This window comes from Neofelis nebulosa, chromosome 5, assembly GCF_028018385.1.
Source record: "Neofelis nebulosa isolate mNeoNeb1 chromosome 5, mNeoNeb1.pri, whole genome shotgun sequence".
Taxonomy (NCBI): Eukaryota; Metazoa; Chordata; class Mammalia; order Carnivora; family Felidae; genus Neofelis; species Neofelis nebulosa.
The window spans coordinates 27,242,052-27,256,143 of record NC_080786.1 but is presented as its reverse complement, the minus strand read 5'-3'; the positions used below and the strand labels follow the sequence as shown (position 1 = coordinate 27,256,143).

Below are 14,092 nucleotides of genomic sequence, written 5' to 3'. Positions count from 1 at the left end.
ACACTGCTCCCAGATGCTCTGAAAACAGCATTCATGAGTGACTAGAGCTTGAGCAAGAGAAAACAAATGAGTAAAAGAGCGCATTTCTACTAGTTACTGTATCTAAAATCTAAGCCCAAGTGAGGTTGATGGCCCAGGGACTTAATGCTACTGTACGAAGCACAGTTTGTGGAAATATAAGCTAAACTTTTTCAGAGGACAATTCACCAATATGTGCTAAGCATTTTATAAATGTGTTGGTCATCAGTCCAATCTTTTCACATGATGAAATTTATTCTACAGAAATAATCAGAGATAGGCACAAAGTCATGTACAATAATATTTAATGAAACAGTAAGCAACAGATGACAAAGTCAGAAGTCACACAGACCTGGACTCCCAGTCCCAATGCCACTGCTATCACTTATCAGCTCTGAGATTTCAGATTAGTATCCCAAATTCTCTGGGCCTCAGTTTCCTCATCTGTAAAAATGGGTCTGCCCATCTCTTATAAGATGGCTATTGTAAATAGAAGTAAATAGATAACGTATGTAATATATGAATTGCCTGGTACATGGTAAATGGTTGCTTACTCTTATTATCCTTGAAGCATTGTTTACAGTAACAAAAAATAAATGGAAGTTAAAATTTCAACACGAAAATGATTATATAACCATGTATTTGCTGTGTGTTTATACACACATAATATATCCAAGCAAAATACTGTGCACCCATTAAAAACATGTTTTATAGGGGCGCCTGGGTGGCGCAGTCGGTTAAGCGTCCGACTTCAGCCAGGTCACGATCTCTCGGTCCGTGAGTTCAAGCCCCGCGTCAGGCTCTGGGCTGACGGCTCGGAGCCTGGAGCCTGTTTCCGATTCTGTGTCTCCCTCTCTCTCTGCCCCTCCCCTGTTCATGCTCTGTCTCTCTCTGTCCCAAAAATAAATAAAAAACGTTGAAAAAAAAAATTAAAAACAAAAACAAAAACATGTTTTATAATAACTTATGATTACAGAAATGCTGATGTTAAATGAAATGTTCACATTTATAACACTATTAAGTTCCAACCAGGTTTTGTCAAAACATATTTTTTAAAAAACACATGGGTTGGGGCACCTGGGTGGCTCAGTCACTTAAAGCAGCCAACTTCAGCTCAGGTCATGATCTTGCGGTCTAGGAGTTCGAGTCTCATGTAGGGCTCCATGCTGACAGCTCACCGCCTGGAGCCTGCTTTGGATTCTGCGTCTCCCTCTCTCTGCCCTTCTCCTGCTTGCTCCCTATCTCTCTCTCTCTCTCTCTCTCTCTCTCTCAAAAATAATAAACATTTAAAAAAAAAAAAAAAAGACATAGGTTAACTTATTTTATTATTTTGGATGCTCTGCACAACCTTTGAGTATCTGGATTGTTTGCAGGTAGTTTCCATTCTAGCTCTTCTCTAGGTTTTCAGTTTTTCTACAATGAACATATACTACTAATGAACAAATTTTCTAATCAGAAAATTGTATTATAAAAAGCTTTGAGTTAAGATGTGGAATTAACCTAAGAAAATTCAGTGTTCTAACTATGTAACTTGCAGTTTTGAGTGTAAAATAAGTGAAGAAGGTAGCACATTTTATTACTGTCAAGGAATAAGTAGAATATGCCTAATAAAATAAATGTCAGATGATAAGCACTTATTTTAAAGGATACATAATTACATGTACATAAATAGGTTGAATAACAATGAGGACAAGAAATTCGAACTGTCAAGAACTTAGATGTAATAATGCTGCCTATCCCTTATGGGGCGCTTCCTACAGGACCTGTGTACCCACAAATCAGTCTTTGAAGTCCCCCGGAAAACATCCTAAGATACTAAAATAATCTTACACTTGAAGGCTCTGAAGAAGTTGCCTGTGTTATAGAAGAGGAGATACTTTTCCTATAAACAATTTGTTAGAAAAGCATTACAATCAATGGTAAAAAAGGCATTTCAAAGAAAAAAAGCAGTCTTTTTTTTCCAATTTATTTAAACTAAAAGAAAAAAAAGAGTCTTTTCAACAGATGGTGCTGAATAATTGAACATCCATCTGCAAAAAACTGAACCTTAACCCATTTCTCACAACATACACAAAAATTCAAATTGGATCACAGACCTTAGTGTAAAACCTAAAAATGTAACACTTTTGGAAGAAAATATAGGTAAAAAAAAAATCTTTGTGACACTGGGTTAAGCAGAGTATTCTTAGAGAAGACATCAAAATCATGATCCATAAAAGAAAAATAAATTAGATTTCATCAGAATTTAAAACCTCTGCTCTCTGAAAGAGTGCTACAAGAATAAAAAAATAGGCCAGTAGGAAAAAATATTTCAAATCAAATATCTGGTAAAGGACTTGTATATATGATATATAAAGAACTCTCAAATTCAGTAAGAAAACAGACACAATTTTTAAAAAAATAGGCAGAGCAGACACTTCACTAAACAAGGTATCTAAATGGCAAATAAGCACATGGAAAGATACTCAACATCATTAATTGTGAGGGAAACGCAAATTAAAACCACAAGAAGATACTACTATAAACCTATTAGGATGGGGTGTGGGGGAACTAACAATCCCATGTGCTAGGGAGGATGCAGAGCAATCAGAACTTGAAAACATTGCTAGTGGGAACGCAAATAATAAAGCCACCTTAGAAAACAACTTGGCAGCTTCTTACAAGGTTAAGCATATACTAACCATGTGACCCAGCAACTACTCTTAGGTATTTATCCATGAGAAATGAAAATTTATTTTCATACAAAAATCTAAACACAAATGTTTATAGTAGCTTTATTAATAATCAACAAAACCTGGAAATAATACAAATGTCTTTAAACCGGGGAACAAGTAACATTCCCCCAAACACTGGTATACTACTCAGCAATTAAAAGAACAAACTATTAATACTCACAACCAACATGGATAAATCTCAAAGCATTATGCTAAATAGAAGAAGAAATTCAAAGCCTCATACTATAGGATTCCATTTTTAGAGTATTGTGGAAAAGGCAAAACTATAGGGACAGAAAACAAATCAGCAGTTGCCATGTGCTAAAAGTAGAGAGAGGAGTTGACTATAAAAAGGCACAAGCGAATTTGGGGATATAATGGAACTGTTCTATATCTTGATTGTGGCTGGTTGCAAGACTGCACGCATTTGCATTTGTCAAAACTTAGAACTGTACATTAAAAAGGGTAAATTCTACTGTATGTAAATGATACCTCAATTTTTCAAAAAAGCATTAAATACTCATGCTACAATTAAATCAAAAGGGTAAGAAATACAAAGTAATGGTCTCTCTCCACTCTGTATTTTTTACATACAATACAACCACTTAACCTTCATAGCACCTTCCTCAGAGGAAAGTTGGTTCCTGCTAAAGTTAACAAATGTGTGCTGGTATTCATAATGATCATAAATAATAAATACTCTCAATACATCATAAATATTCTCAATGATAAGGCTGACTTCAGTGCTAAGATTTAATTTCAGGATGTGGTTCAATAAATTTGGTGGTCCTGTCTCCATTGTTCCCAAACAGTTTCATTAAGATAACAGTAGAAATGTTAACACTTAGAATAAGGTTTTTCCACCTAAAAGGTGGCCTACCTTTGGTACTATCTGTGAAAGCTGCTGGACATCCATTGCATCTATTTCTTCTCCTGAGACTGACTGGGAAGTTTTGGAATACAATCCCAGACGACTAGCTAAAGTAAAATGGGAGAGAAAACATAATTAAACAAATTAGTTTTGCTTGGGGCCCCTGGGGGCTCGGTTCAGCATCCGACTCTTGATTTTGGCTCAGGTCATGGTCCCAGGGCCATGGGTTCAAGCCCATATCAGGCTCCATGCTGAGCATGGAGTTGCCTTGGGATTTTCTCTCTCTCCCTCTGCCCCTCTCACCGCCCCCCCCCCCCACCTCCTGCTCACATTCTTGCATTCTCTCTGTCTCTAAAACCAAAAACAAAACAAAAAATTAGTCTTGCTTGCTAGGCTACTCAACATAATGCTCACTTAATGTGATTTGTTATCCATTCTCTTTTTAGGCATAAAATGTCTTTATATCAAGGGATCATAAGACAAAATACTAGTAAGGCAAACCTATATGAATTAGTAAAAAGTCTGGCGTTTTCTGTTTGTTTTATTTTTGTTTATATTTAATAAAGAATTTTCACTATTTAAACTACTATACCTAAGAACTGAAACAAGGCCAATAGCTTTTGCTTAGCAGCTCAATTTTTTAAAAATTTTTTAAGTGTATTTATTTATTTTGAGAGAGAGAAAGAGAGAGAGAAATCCCAAGGAAGCTCCACACTGTCAGTGCAGAGCCAGACGTGGGGCTCGAACTCATGAACTGTGAGATTGAGATCATGACTGGAGCCAAAGTCAAGAGTCAGATGCTTAACCGACTGAGCCACTCAAGAGCCCTAGCAGCTCAATTTTAACATAGATCTGAATGCATTTTAAGTAAAGTATCCAAAGCCAGACAAAACAGTGATGGATCTGTGATAATCATGTAGTATATGCAAGTGAAAATAAGTGTTAAAAGGTTTTTCTAGGTATAACTTTCCCAACAATGTTATGTTTCTGGTGACATATTCTTCATAGATAGCATAAAATATGAAACTCCTATTCCAGGCTCTCATCATATTATTAAAATCAGAATTAATGGACTTAGCAAGCTTAAATTTATCAGTATAAATTATAGTTTACAAACTCCAGAATATTAATTTTCAGTGTCCTTTTTTTCCTCTTAGTACTTCTTAAGGTAATCTTAAATGGCATTCAAGCGACAAAAGCATATACATAGTGTAATAACAGAAATATTTATACAAGCTATTTTCTTTCAAATTAGGTCCAAGTCAAAGTCTGCTTTAAAAATTATCCTCAAGTTGAAAGGGAAAACTAAATTTCGTTTCCTTTCATGTGCATAATCTAGTACTTTTATCCACAGCATAGTGGATTATGAGATTAAAAATAATAAACTATTCTTTTGTGAATAAAATACATGTGATTTCCTAACAGTTTAGCTATGTATTTTCAATTAACAGCATTACTTTTGAACCTAAAATAAATTTTTCCCACAATTTTCTATAGAGTATGAGCAAATAAGAGTCCATTTTAATTGCATAATGTCAATATTACGTGTACATGCTTCATATCTAATGGTTCACAAAGCTGTGTGCACTGCAGTTAATTTCAGAAAAACTATTTTTAAAAAAAACAAAAAAAACAAAAAGGAAACAGCCTAGTTATACCAATTGCAACTGCAGTCTCCTGTGAGTCTCCAGTAATCATTTTTATTGACACTCCTGAGGCAATGAGTGTTGTGACAGCTTCTTTCACACCAGTTCTAGGAGGATCAATGATTCCCACCAGGCCAAGAAATGTCAGCTGTCCCAGTTCTGGACCAGAAGCTAAAGCTAGAACTGAGGAAATAAAAAAATCGAAAAAAGGAAATGTGAGTCGCATAGCATTACAATTTACTTGACAAAAGCTAGAGACAAATCACTTAAGACTGTAATCTCATAGTAGTTATTATATAATCATTAAATAACCAAATTATTACATGTTAAAACATTAATTTAATGGTTCTAGATAATGGGGTTGCTTTAAGCTATTAAAAATTAAAAGGAATCAGACTAAAGAATAAGTAGAGATGGCAAGTAAGAATTGAAAAAGAATGTTTTTATAAAGTGACTCCGTGTGGCTCCTCTAAATATCACCTATTAGATCTTTAGAAAATATAATTAGTTATTTGGAGAAACTATGGGTTTGCTGAGCTTTGAAAATAGTTTTTTTTTTAAATTTTTTTTCTTAATGTTTTTATTTATTTTTGAGACAGAGAGACAGAGCATGAACGGGGGAGGGTCAGAGAGAAAGGGAGACACAGAATCTGAAGCAGGCTCCAGACGCGGGGCTCGAACTCACAGACCACAGACCGCGAGATCGTGACCTGAGCTGAAGTTGGACGCTTAACCAACTGAGCCACCCAGGCGCCCCTGAAAATAGTTTTAAACAGACACCTCAGAGGGGGGTTGCTACTAATGTATCTTCATCTTTCCATTTTATAGGTCTCCAGAACACTGAAGCCTTGGAGAGAAGACTTATTAATTAATTATACATAACATGTAACAATTTCATACATGACAAACCCTGGGAGGTTAATTTAATCTGTAAAGTGACTGTAAAACCACTAATAACACTAGTTTGATTTCTCTCACTCTTTTCATAACATTGACAGGTATGTCTTATTTGTAACTTTGGTTCTCTAAGAATATCTAAATAACACCACCATATCATTATTTGTGTCATCCCTGGACACTTAAGATACAACACAAACTACTATTCATTTCCAAATATCATTTAGCTTAGTCTCACAACTCTGGTAACTACCTTATGAGCCAAAGGGATGTGTCTCCATCTGGAATATTATTAGACTGAACAACTTACAGAAAAAAACACACACACACACACACACACACACACAAAAGCACACCAACTGAACATATGTATCTCCTGGGGAAACTGAAAAGTCATAACCATGATCACGAACAGTATCCATTCTTATTTAAGCAGAAGGTTCAAAGGATTAGATATATTTGGAAAACCAAGGTTAGAGGCAAATGACTTCTATTTTTCCGATGTCTGAGTCATACACCTAACTATGTAGATGTGTGCCCCAAAGGCTTTCACCCTGGAGACAATGAGTCTCCTGACAGTCCCTGGTGTTGGAACAGAGGCAGAAGACAACAGAAGGAGATAGTGAGTACCAATTCCTATGTCAGCAAACCCTAAGAAAGGGAGATCAGCTCCTGGCGCTCTCAGTAGAGGGGTGGTATTAGCCTAAAGGTTAATATCCTGTATTTATTTGTTTGTTTCCTCAGCACAAATGAAGATGCACTGCTACTGTTCAGGACAAGGGTACGTAGACTTTTTTCGTGTGGAGGGTCCCTGACTAAAACATAAAAACAGAACAGACTCTGACTTCAAAATTAAGAACCACATGTATTTAAGAAACTTAAATTTTGTAAGATGTAACCTAAGTATGTATCAGGTTAAATCTGAAGTCTTCCTATTCCCCTTATGCTAATTTCAGAAGGAGAAGAAAGCGGAGCTTAAGCACAGGAAAAGACATGAAGCAAGAGGCAAGAGACCAGAGTGTTTCCTAAAGCCCTGGGAGAGAGATTTTCTCGCTACCAACTCTGGTCTGTTTCACAATGTTACAACACCAAACCACACACACACACACACACACACACACACCCCAACAAAGACCTCCATAATCTTTCAGATGAATAGAGTCAAAATAAAAACATATGAAACCTCTGAAACTTCTTTAGGGTCCCTAAATCCAAGCCAACTTTGGATTAACAAAATCTTGTTAAGAATAACAAAACTCTGCCTTCAAAGCCACAAGAATACCTTTCTAAACCTAGCTTATTGTAAGAGCAGAAATCCTGTAGACCTATCCAAATGTTTTATACCCACAGAGAGCCCTTGCTTAAGTGAACTGTGAATAAGAGGAGTATCTTTTTACATTAAGTTGCTTTCTCCTCCCAGGATTGTACTTGACTTCTATTTTGTAAAAATAGTAAGACTAAGGAGGCCAACTCTTCCAGCTTCCTTGAAAGAGACTACAAGCCAGAGGACTATCGAGAAGGTAAAAACCAGGTATGGCCTCAACCCCTGACTCTTCAATCCTACACATGCTGTCCCTAGGAGAAATGGCTTAATGTGTGTGTGTGGAGAGCAGACCCTCTCTCCCCATCACTGTTCAGTCAGCAATACAGACATAAAGCAGAATGTGGGCACTTCTTTACCTGTCTGGTGAATGGCAAGGGAAGGTCAGCAGAAGAGGAATAAGTAAACAATCACCGGAGTTTAAAGGACAAAACAGAGACTTAACACTTTAATATTTAGGGAATTATTTTAGATCTCGTAATAAATAAAACAGTTAAAATGATAAAACAAAGAAGGAGTAATATCACTTTCCCTTCCTCCATTTCTTTTCTCACAAGATAAGTTTGTCAAAAATAAAATTTCTATCACCTACTCAGAGACCACTGCACGTCTGTAAGAATTAGAAATTTCATATTTTGCTACATTCCCAACTTCCCAAGTTTTGGGGGCCAAATAGCCAACTAAAACATAAGACTTCAGAAAGGACAGTGTTCTATAAATAAACCCTGGAACAGAATGGGGCAGCTCAAATGTGAAGCACAAATTCATCTACAATTAAAAGAAGGTCTCACTGGGGTAGGGGTTTGGGAGGGATGGGTCAAATAGTTAAATGGGATTAAGAGGTACAAACTTTCATTTATAAAATAAAGTCATGAGGATGAAAATTACTGCATAGGGAATATAGTCAACAACACTGTAACAGTATTATATGGTGACAGATAGTAACCATACTTATTGTGGTGAGCAAAGCACAATGTATACACTTGTCAAAGCAGTATGTTATACACATGAAACTAACATAACATTGTATGTCTGCCTCAATAAAATACAATAATAGTTACTTTTCCACCCTAAGGAACTATGTTAAATGGCCTTACCTCTGAGCCCTGCAGAGCCCATTCGTGCTTTCTCCTGTTGGTACAGATCTCTTTGTTGCTGGGTAAGTGCCAACATCTGCCCTTTGCTATAGTATGTAGTACAATACTTAATCACCTGTTCATAAGCACCTTTCATAAAACAAATCTCTGGTCCATCCTAAGAAGAAAAAACATTGCAACTAAATTCAAGTTAATGCCAACTTGTATATATCTGCCACTGGAGTCAACAATACATAGCATACATTTCTCATAATAACCAGGGCAGTTACTCAAATCTAAGGCTTTGAATGGCACTTCAACTCTGAAGATTAAAAGTTCGTATGTGGAAGCTTTTTTTACCCTCCAGAGAAAACAGCATCTACTCCCCAACCACCCTCACCTCCACACACTGAAGGCAATGCTACCCTAAGCCCTGGATTAGCCACTCTGGGATTTGGGGAGGGCCTTACAACGTAACAAGAAAAGGAAAGAGATCTATCATTTGCCCACAAGCAGTGGCTCAGGCTTTCCATCAGCTGCTATTATATGCACATTATGTATGTGATCCCATTTAATTCCCAAAGCTACCTTGTAATTATGGGTATTATCAGAACCTTTTACTTTTTACCTTAGCAAAGCATTATACAAAAGCTTACAATGAAAAACTACGGTCACCTGCCCAAATTTTCACACCTCTAGTCCTACTCTACTGGAACAAACCAATTTTAACTGTATTCCTTCCTACTTATCTCCATATTCTTACATGCATTTACACTACTACTTTTTTTGCTGATCAATTTTATACATGGTCCACTGTGACAGGTGATAGTTTGGCCACCCTACTATCTATTCCTCCTCTCCCCATTGTTACAATGAAGTTAAAGCAAAAGTTGCCAGTATTCTGTGTACTTTAGGGTTTCCCACCCACTGAGCAAAGGAAAATAACTAAGAACAGTTCACAAACATCCCACTTCTTGCAGGTACATGACAGGAATGTATTTCTCTGCCCTTGTCTCCCACTTTGAAGTCAGAGGTGACTTGCTTTGACCAATAAATATGAACAGCACTGAATCACTGGCAAATGGAAATAATGTGCTATTCCTCTGGCCCTGCTAGGACAGTGTATGCTCACACTGAGACGGAGCCTTCATCTGCCTTGGGTCCCCAAGTAACTACTGAGCAGGTATTAGGAGGTAAGGAGGCAAGAGGAAGGTATGATGCGGTTTCCATTAACTCAAATATATTTCTTTTCTTATTTAACTTCTTCTTATTTGTTTAGTTTTATATATACCTATTATTATCCCCAAACTCTTCCATGCAATATAAAGCCCTTCTCAATGATATTTTTCATATGATTAAATGAGCAGGTAAACTATTCCTTCCACATTATTACTGAAGACCTCCTCCTTGGGTATTGTTCTCCTTTCCTTTCTAGTTTGAGTTGGCCAATTTCTAGGCCTGCTACATGACTGGTATGCAGGACTTCCCTTCACCTCTGTCCTGGGGATTCTTTGCACCCTTCTCCTGGTTAGAACTCACTGGGTTCCAAGTCTTCATTTTCCTTAGTTGTGTTTTCTCTTGGAATAACATATCTGCAAGTATCTAAGAAAAGGTATGTGGGATACACATTTTGGGACGTGGAATATCTGAAAACATTTTTAATCCCATCCCCACATTTTTTAAGTTCAGTTGAGAATAAATTTCCTCTCCGTGTGAAGACATTCCTCTATTATCTTCCAGCCTCCAGAGTCCAATATTACATTTGAAAAGTCTAAGAAGGGGGGCGCCTGGGTGGCTTGGTCGGTTAAGCGTCCAACTTTGGCTCAGGTCATGATCTCACGGTCAGTGAGTTCGAGCCCCGCGTCGGGCTCTGTGCTGACAGCTCAGAGCCTGGAGCCTGTTTCAGATTCTGTGTCTCCCTCTCTCTCTGCCCCTCCCCTGTTCATGCTCTGTCTGTCTCTGTCTCAAAAATAAATAAATGTTAAAAAAATTAAAAAAAAAAAAAAAGAAAAAAAGAAAAGTCTAAGAAGCTACTTTAATTCCTAAACCTTTATATAAAATCTCTCCTTTGCCTCCTCTCTGGCCCCAAAAACCAGTGGAAGTTTTTAGAATTCTCCTTTAGTGTCCTCAAATTTCTTGATTATGGGCACTGTGTTTATCCCTTTACCCCACCCTTCTTTAATATAACTCATTGTGCTGAGCAGCTGGTGGGCAATTTTATTCTAGAAACTGAGGTCCTTACTCTGGAAAATTTTGGTGTTATTTGACAAAACCTTCCCATTTTCTGTTCTCTGTTACCACTACGTTGGCTATCTTGTTTATTTTCTAATTTTTGTACCTTATCTTTTATATTAAGCACCTCTCTGACTTTTTGTACCCCTTTCTGATAGATTTGTTGACTTTATTTTCAAAACATTCTACTTAAGGTATTTTGTTGTCATTTTCTAGGGTCTTTGGAAATTTTCTCCAGTATCCAGCATTATCTTTGTCTTGCTGAGACCCCTTTCCCTTTTGGTTTGGTCTGTGTCTTTCATACTGAAGACAAATATTTAGCAATCCTTGACTGTCCATTTACTTTAAGACTCAGGAAATTAAAGGTCTAGAAGCTCCATGGGCACTGATAGCGTTTATCAACTGATAGCCCTTGCTGTAGGGTGATGAGATGATGACCAAGAGTCAGTAAGCTCTACCAGTGAACAAAGAGCTTAGGTAAGAATACTCCGTATTACTGGGATCTCCCTGAGACCAGTAAGCTTCCCTACAACTCTTCAATTTTTGTCATCAGCGAGTGAGGGTAGGAAGTTTCCTCCCTGCAGGCATTCTAAGAAAGTGGAGTTAGATGCTGGAGGCATGCTCTTCAGGACAATGACTTGCCCTTAATCACTCTGTTTTCAGTTGTAAGCCTTAATTCTGCCCTCCATTCTTGTTCCCAAGATGGGATTGCTGATATTCTACTGGGGTAAAGAAGGGCTAACGGTTGGGCCTCAAGAAACAGCGAAGGTTCTTGGGGGACTTCTACCGGTTCCTCACTCAGAACTTCAAACTGATCTCTTGTTTTTAACCTTATGCCTTAATCCCCACCTTCAAAGATACCTATCATACTGAGTCTTTTCCATCCTTTCTCTTTTTAACATCCTTTACTGACTGGCTGTCACTTTGACAGGTTCCAGGAAGAGAGTATAAATAAATGTATACTGACACACTCAAATGAAAGTCCTCTTAAGACAAACTATTTGAGCCACTGGGGTTACCTTTATGGTAAGTCTGCTGTATCTGTGCCAGGCTGACCTCTTCTAGATCCTGACGCACATCAGTGGGTTTGGGTTTTGTTACACTGGTTGGTTTTGTTTTGTAAGAGGAGATTTTCAGATCAGCATATGAGAAGAACAATCACATACATCTTTCAAGCTTATACCCTGCTACCTATCCCCCACTCCCATAACTGAGATCAGTTCTCAAGCTGTAACATTAATGTACAACTTCCAAAGAACAACTCTGGTGAAGTTAGACTCAAAATTGCTGAAGTCAAATCATTAAACTTTACATGAGCCACATTATCTTGAAGTACTGAGTGACCATATATAAAACATAAAGAAACAAACTTTCCACATAAACTCATATATGTATTCTTGCGGTCAAGGGACTCCTTTGGTCCAGGACAACAGGTGAAAATTATTTAACTCTAATGCAATTTTTGAAAGCTTTATGTTACAAGGTTTAAAGGCATTTTATTTTTACACTTTTATTTATTTACTTGTCTCCCTTCCCAGGAGTTCATAAAAGTTCCTTTAAAGATCAGACAAATCTTTTTTCTCCTCATGAACAGAGTTCCTGGCAGACATCTATTGACAAGTTCAATGTTGGCCAACTTGGCCTTTCTTTTAAAATCAATTATGTTTCCTACTTATTATGGGTGAGAAATCCTCTCACTCATTCCTGTCTACAGAGATGTAATGGCTTCAAACTATTTGCTCATAGGGGAAATCACATAACCAATTATTAATTCCTAATAAAGAAAATACTAAAATAACATATATATTTTTTAAGGACATGGCAAAAGTTTAAGCATCAAACTGGTAACAGCAACTATGAGTGACATACTTTGTAGATAACTAAGAACTCTTATTACACTAACTTTATAAAAATTGCTAAAGCACCCAGGGACAAAGCAGTAGCTTGAAATATCACTGCATGTCATTTTGCCAGTTTGTAAGCTGGATCAACTAACATGAATTATACATATTTGGTAACCACTTTTCCACAAAATAATGTGGTTTTGTTTGTTCTGAAGACAAGGCCTTCCTTCAGTGAAAGAATACTGATTGACACCAGAGAGCAGAAACCTATAATACACAGTCATCAAGAACAAAGATGTTGATAGAATCTGATGTCACAAGTTCTAGGACACTGAGACCAGGCTCCAACTCATTTTAAGCTATTTGCTCACGCAGCAAAACCGGGTATCCATACGCATGAAATCAAAGGGAGCATGAGAGCAACAAGGATGAGTTACTACGAATTATACACGCTTTAAAGAAACAGGCCTTCACTTTGCTCAATGATCACTTAAACCCAAAGGGGGCTAATGAGAGCAACACGGTCATCTATGTTCAGCAGGACTTAGTAAGTACTCGTTACATGGAAAGGTACCTGCTGTGTCCGGTGTACACACTTAACAGCCATCCACTTTTGCTCAGAGCTAAAAGGATATTCAGCTTTTCTGATATAGTCCTGTTGAAGCCCATCAAGACCCATCTGTATGACACAAAAAGAAAGTTAATTCTCACCAACATGGGACTATTTTTTTTCTTTAACACAACTTACAGCTAGGCTGGCTAGAGATATCTGTGGAGTATTATTCAAATAATGGTGACAGAACAGCAATGCTCCTTCCATTTATACTGTATTTTTCTGAATGACAGCCTACGTGATCAAGACGAAAGTCTTGGTGTGTACATACAGTGTAAGGCATGCTCCCTGGACAGTATGCAGACCAAATCTTCAACAGTGACCATATTAAAATCTCTGTTGGCTCAAATTCTGGAAGGAAGCAGGGTACCCAAACCACAAAGGTACCCAACTGATACTGAGTATGTACTTCTGTAATCAACAGAAGCTTCCGATTCAATTCCTTACTTCCCCGGGATCTAAATCCATCTTTCTTGTTGCTACCATCCTCCTCCCGTATACCTTACTGCTTGATATTCTACTACTACCAGTGTCATGTAGCTGCTCTCCTTCCCAAAAGCCTCTGCACTTCCCTCTACATATTCAAACTACTCAAAAACCTAGCTTAGTGCTTTTTGTTCTTTGTTATCTACTGAAACATGTTCAGACTTTTCTTCCTGGCTTTCAAAGATCCTCTAGAAACCCACCGTGCAATCTCTTTAACAATCCTGTGGGTTACTCAAACTCCTTTCTTGTCATCCAGGTCACCAATACATAAGCCACCATGCAATCTATGCTTATTTATTCCTCCATGCTTTTATCCTTGCTCTTTCCCTAGCTTACTGCCTTTCCAAATCCTGCCTATCCTTCAAAGCCTAGGT

The 14,092-nt window shown here is 37.5% G+C and overlaps 1 protein-coding gene across 6 annotated transcripts in view; it reads right to left on the bottom strand.

The window, feature by feature from the left end:
* The window catches only part of ATP2C1 (ATPase secretory pathway Ca2+ transporting 1), a 172,082-nt gene that overhangs the window by 31,613 nt on the left and 126,377 nt on the right, over nt 1–14,092 (bottom strand). For all 6 annotated transcript variants that reach the window (XM_058729872.1, XM_058729871.1, XM_058729873.1 and 3 more), the window contains 4 exons: nt 13,194–13,298; nt 8,565–8,721; nt 5,262–5,432; nt 3,613–3,710 (listed from right to left, as the gene is read on the bottom strand). In XM_058729872.1, coding sequence (XP_058585855.1) covers nt 3,613–3,710; nt 5,262–5,432; nt 8,565–8,721; nt 13,194–13,298 — 531 coding nt within the window. The remainder of the gene's footprint in view (nt 1–3,612; nt 3,711–5,261; nt 5,433–8,564; nt 8,722–13,193; nt 13,299–14,092) is intronic.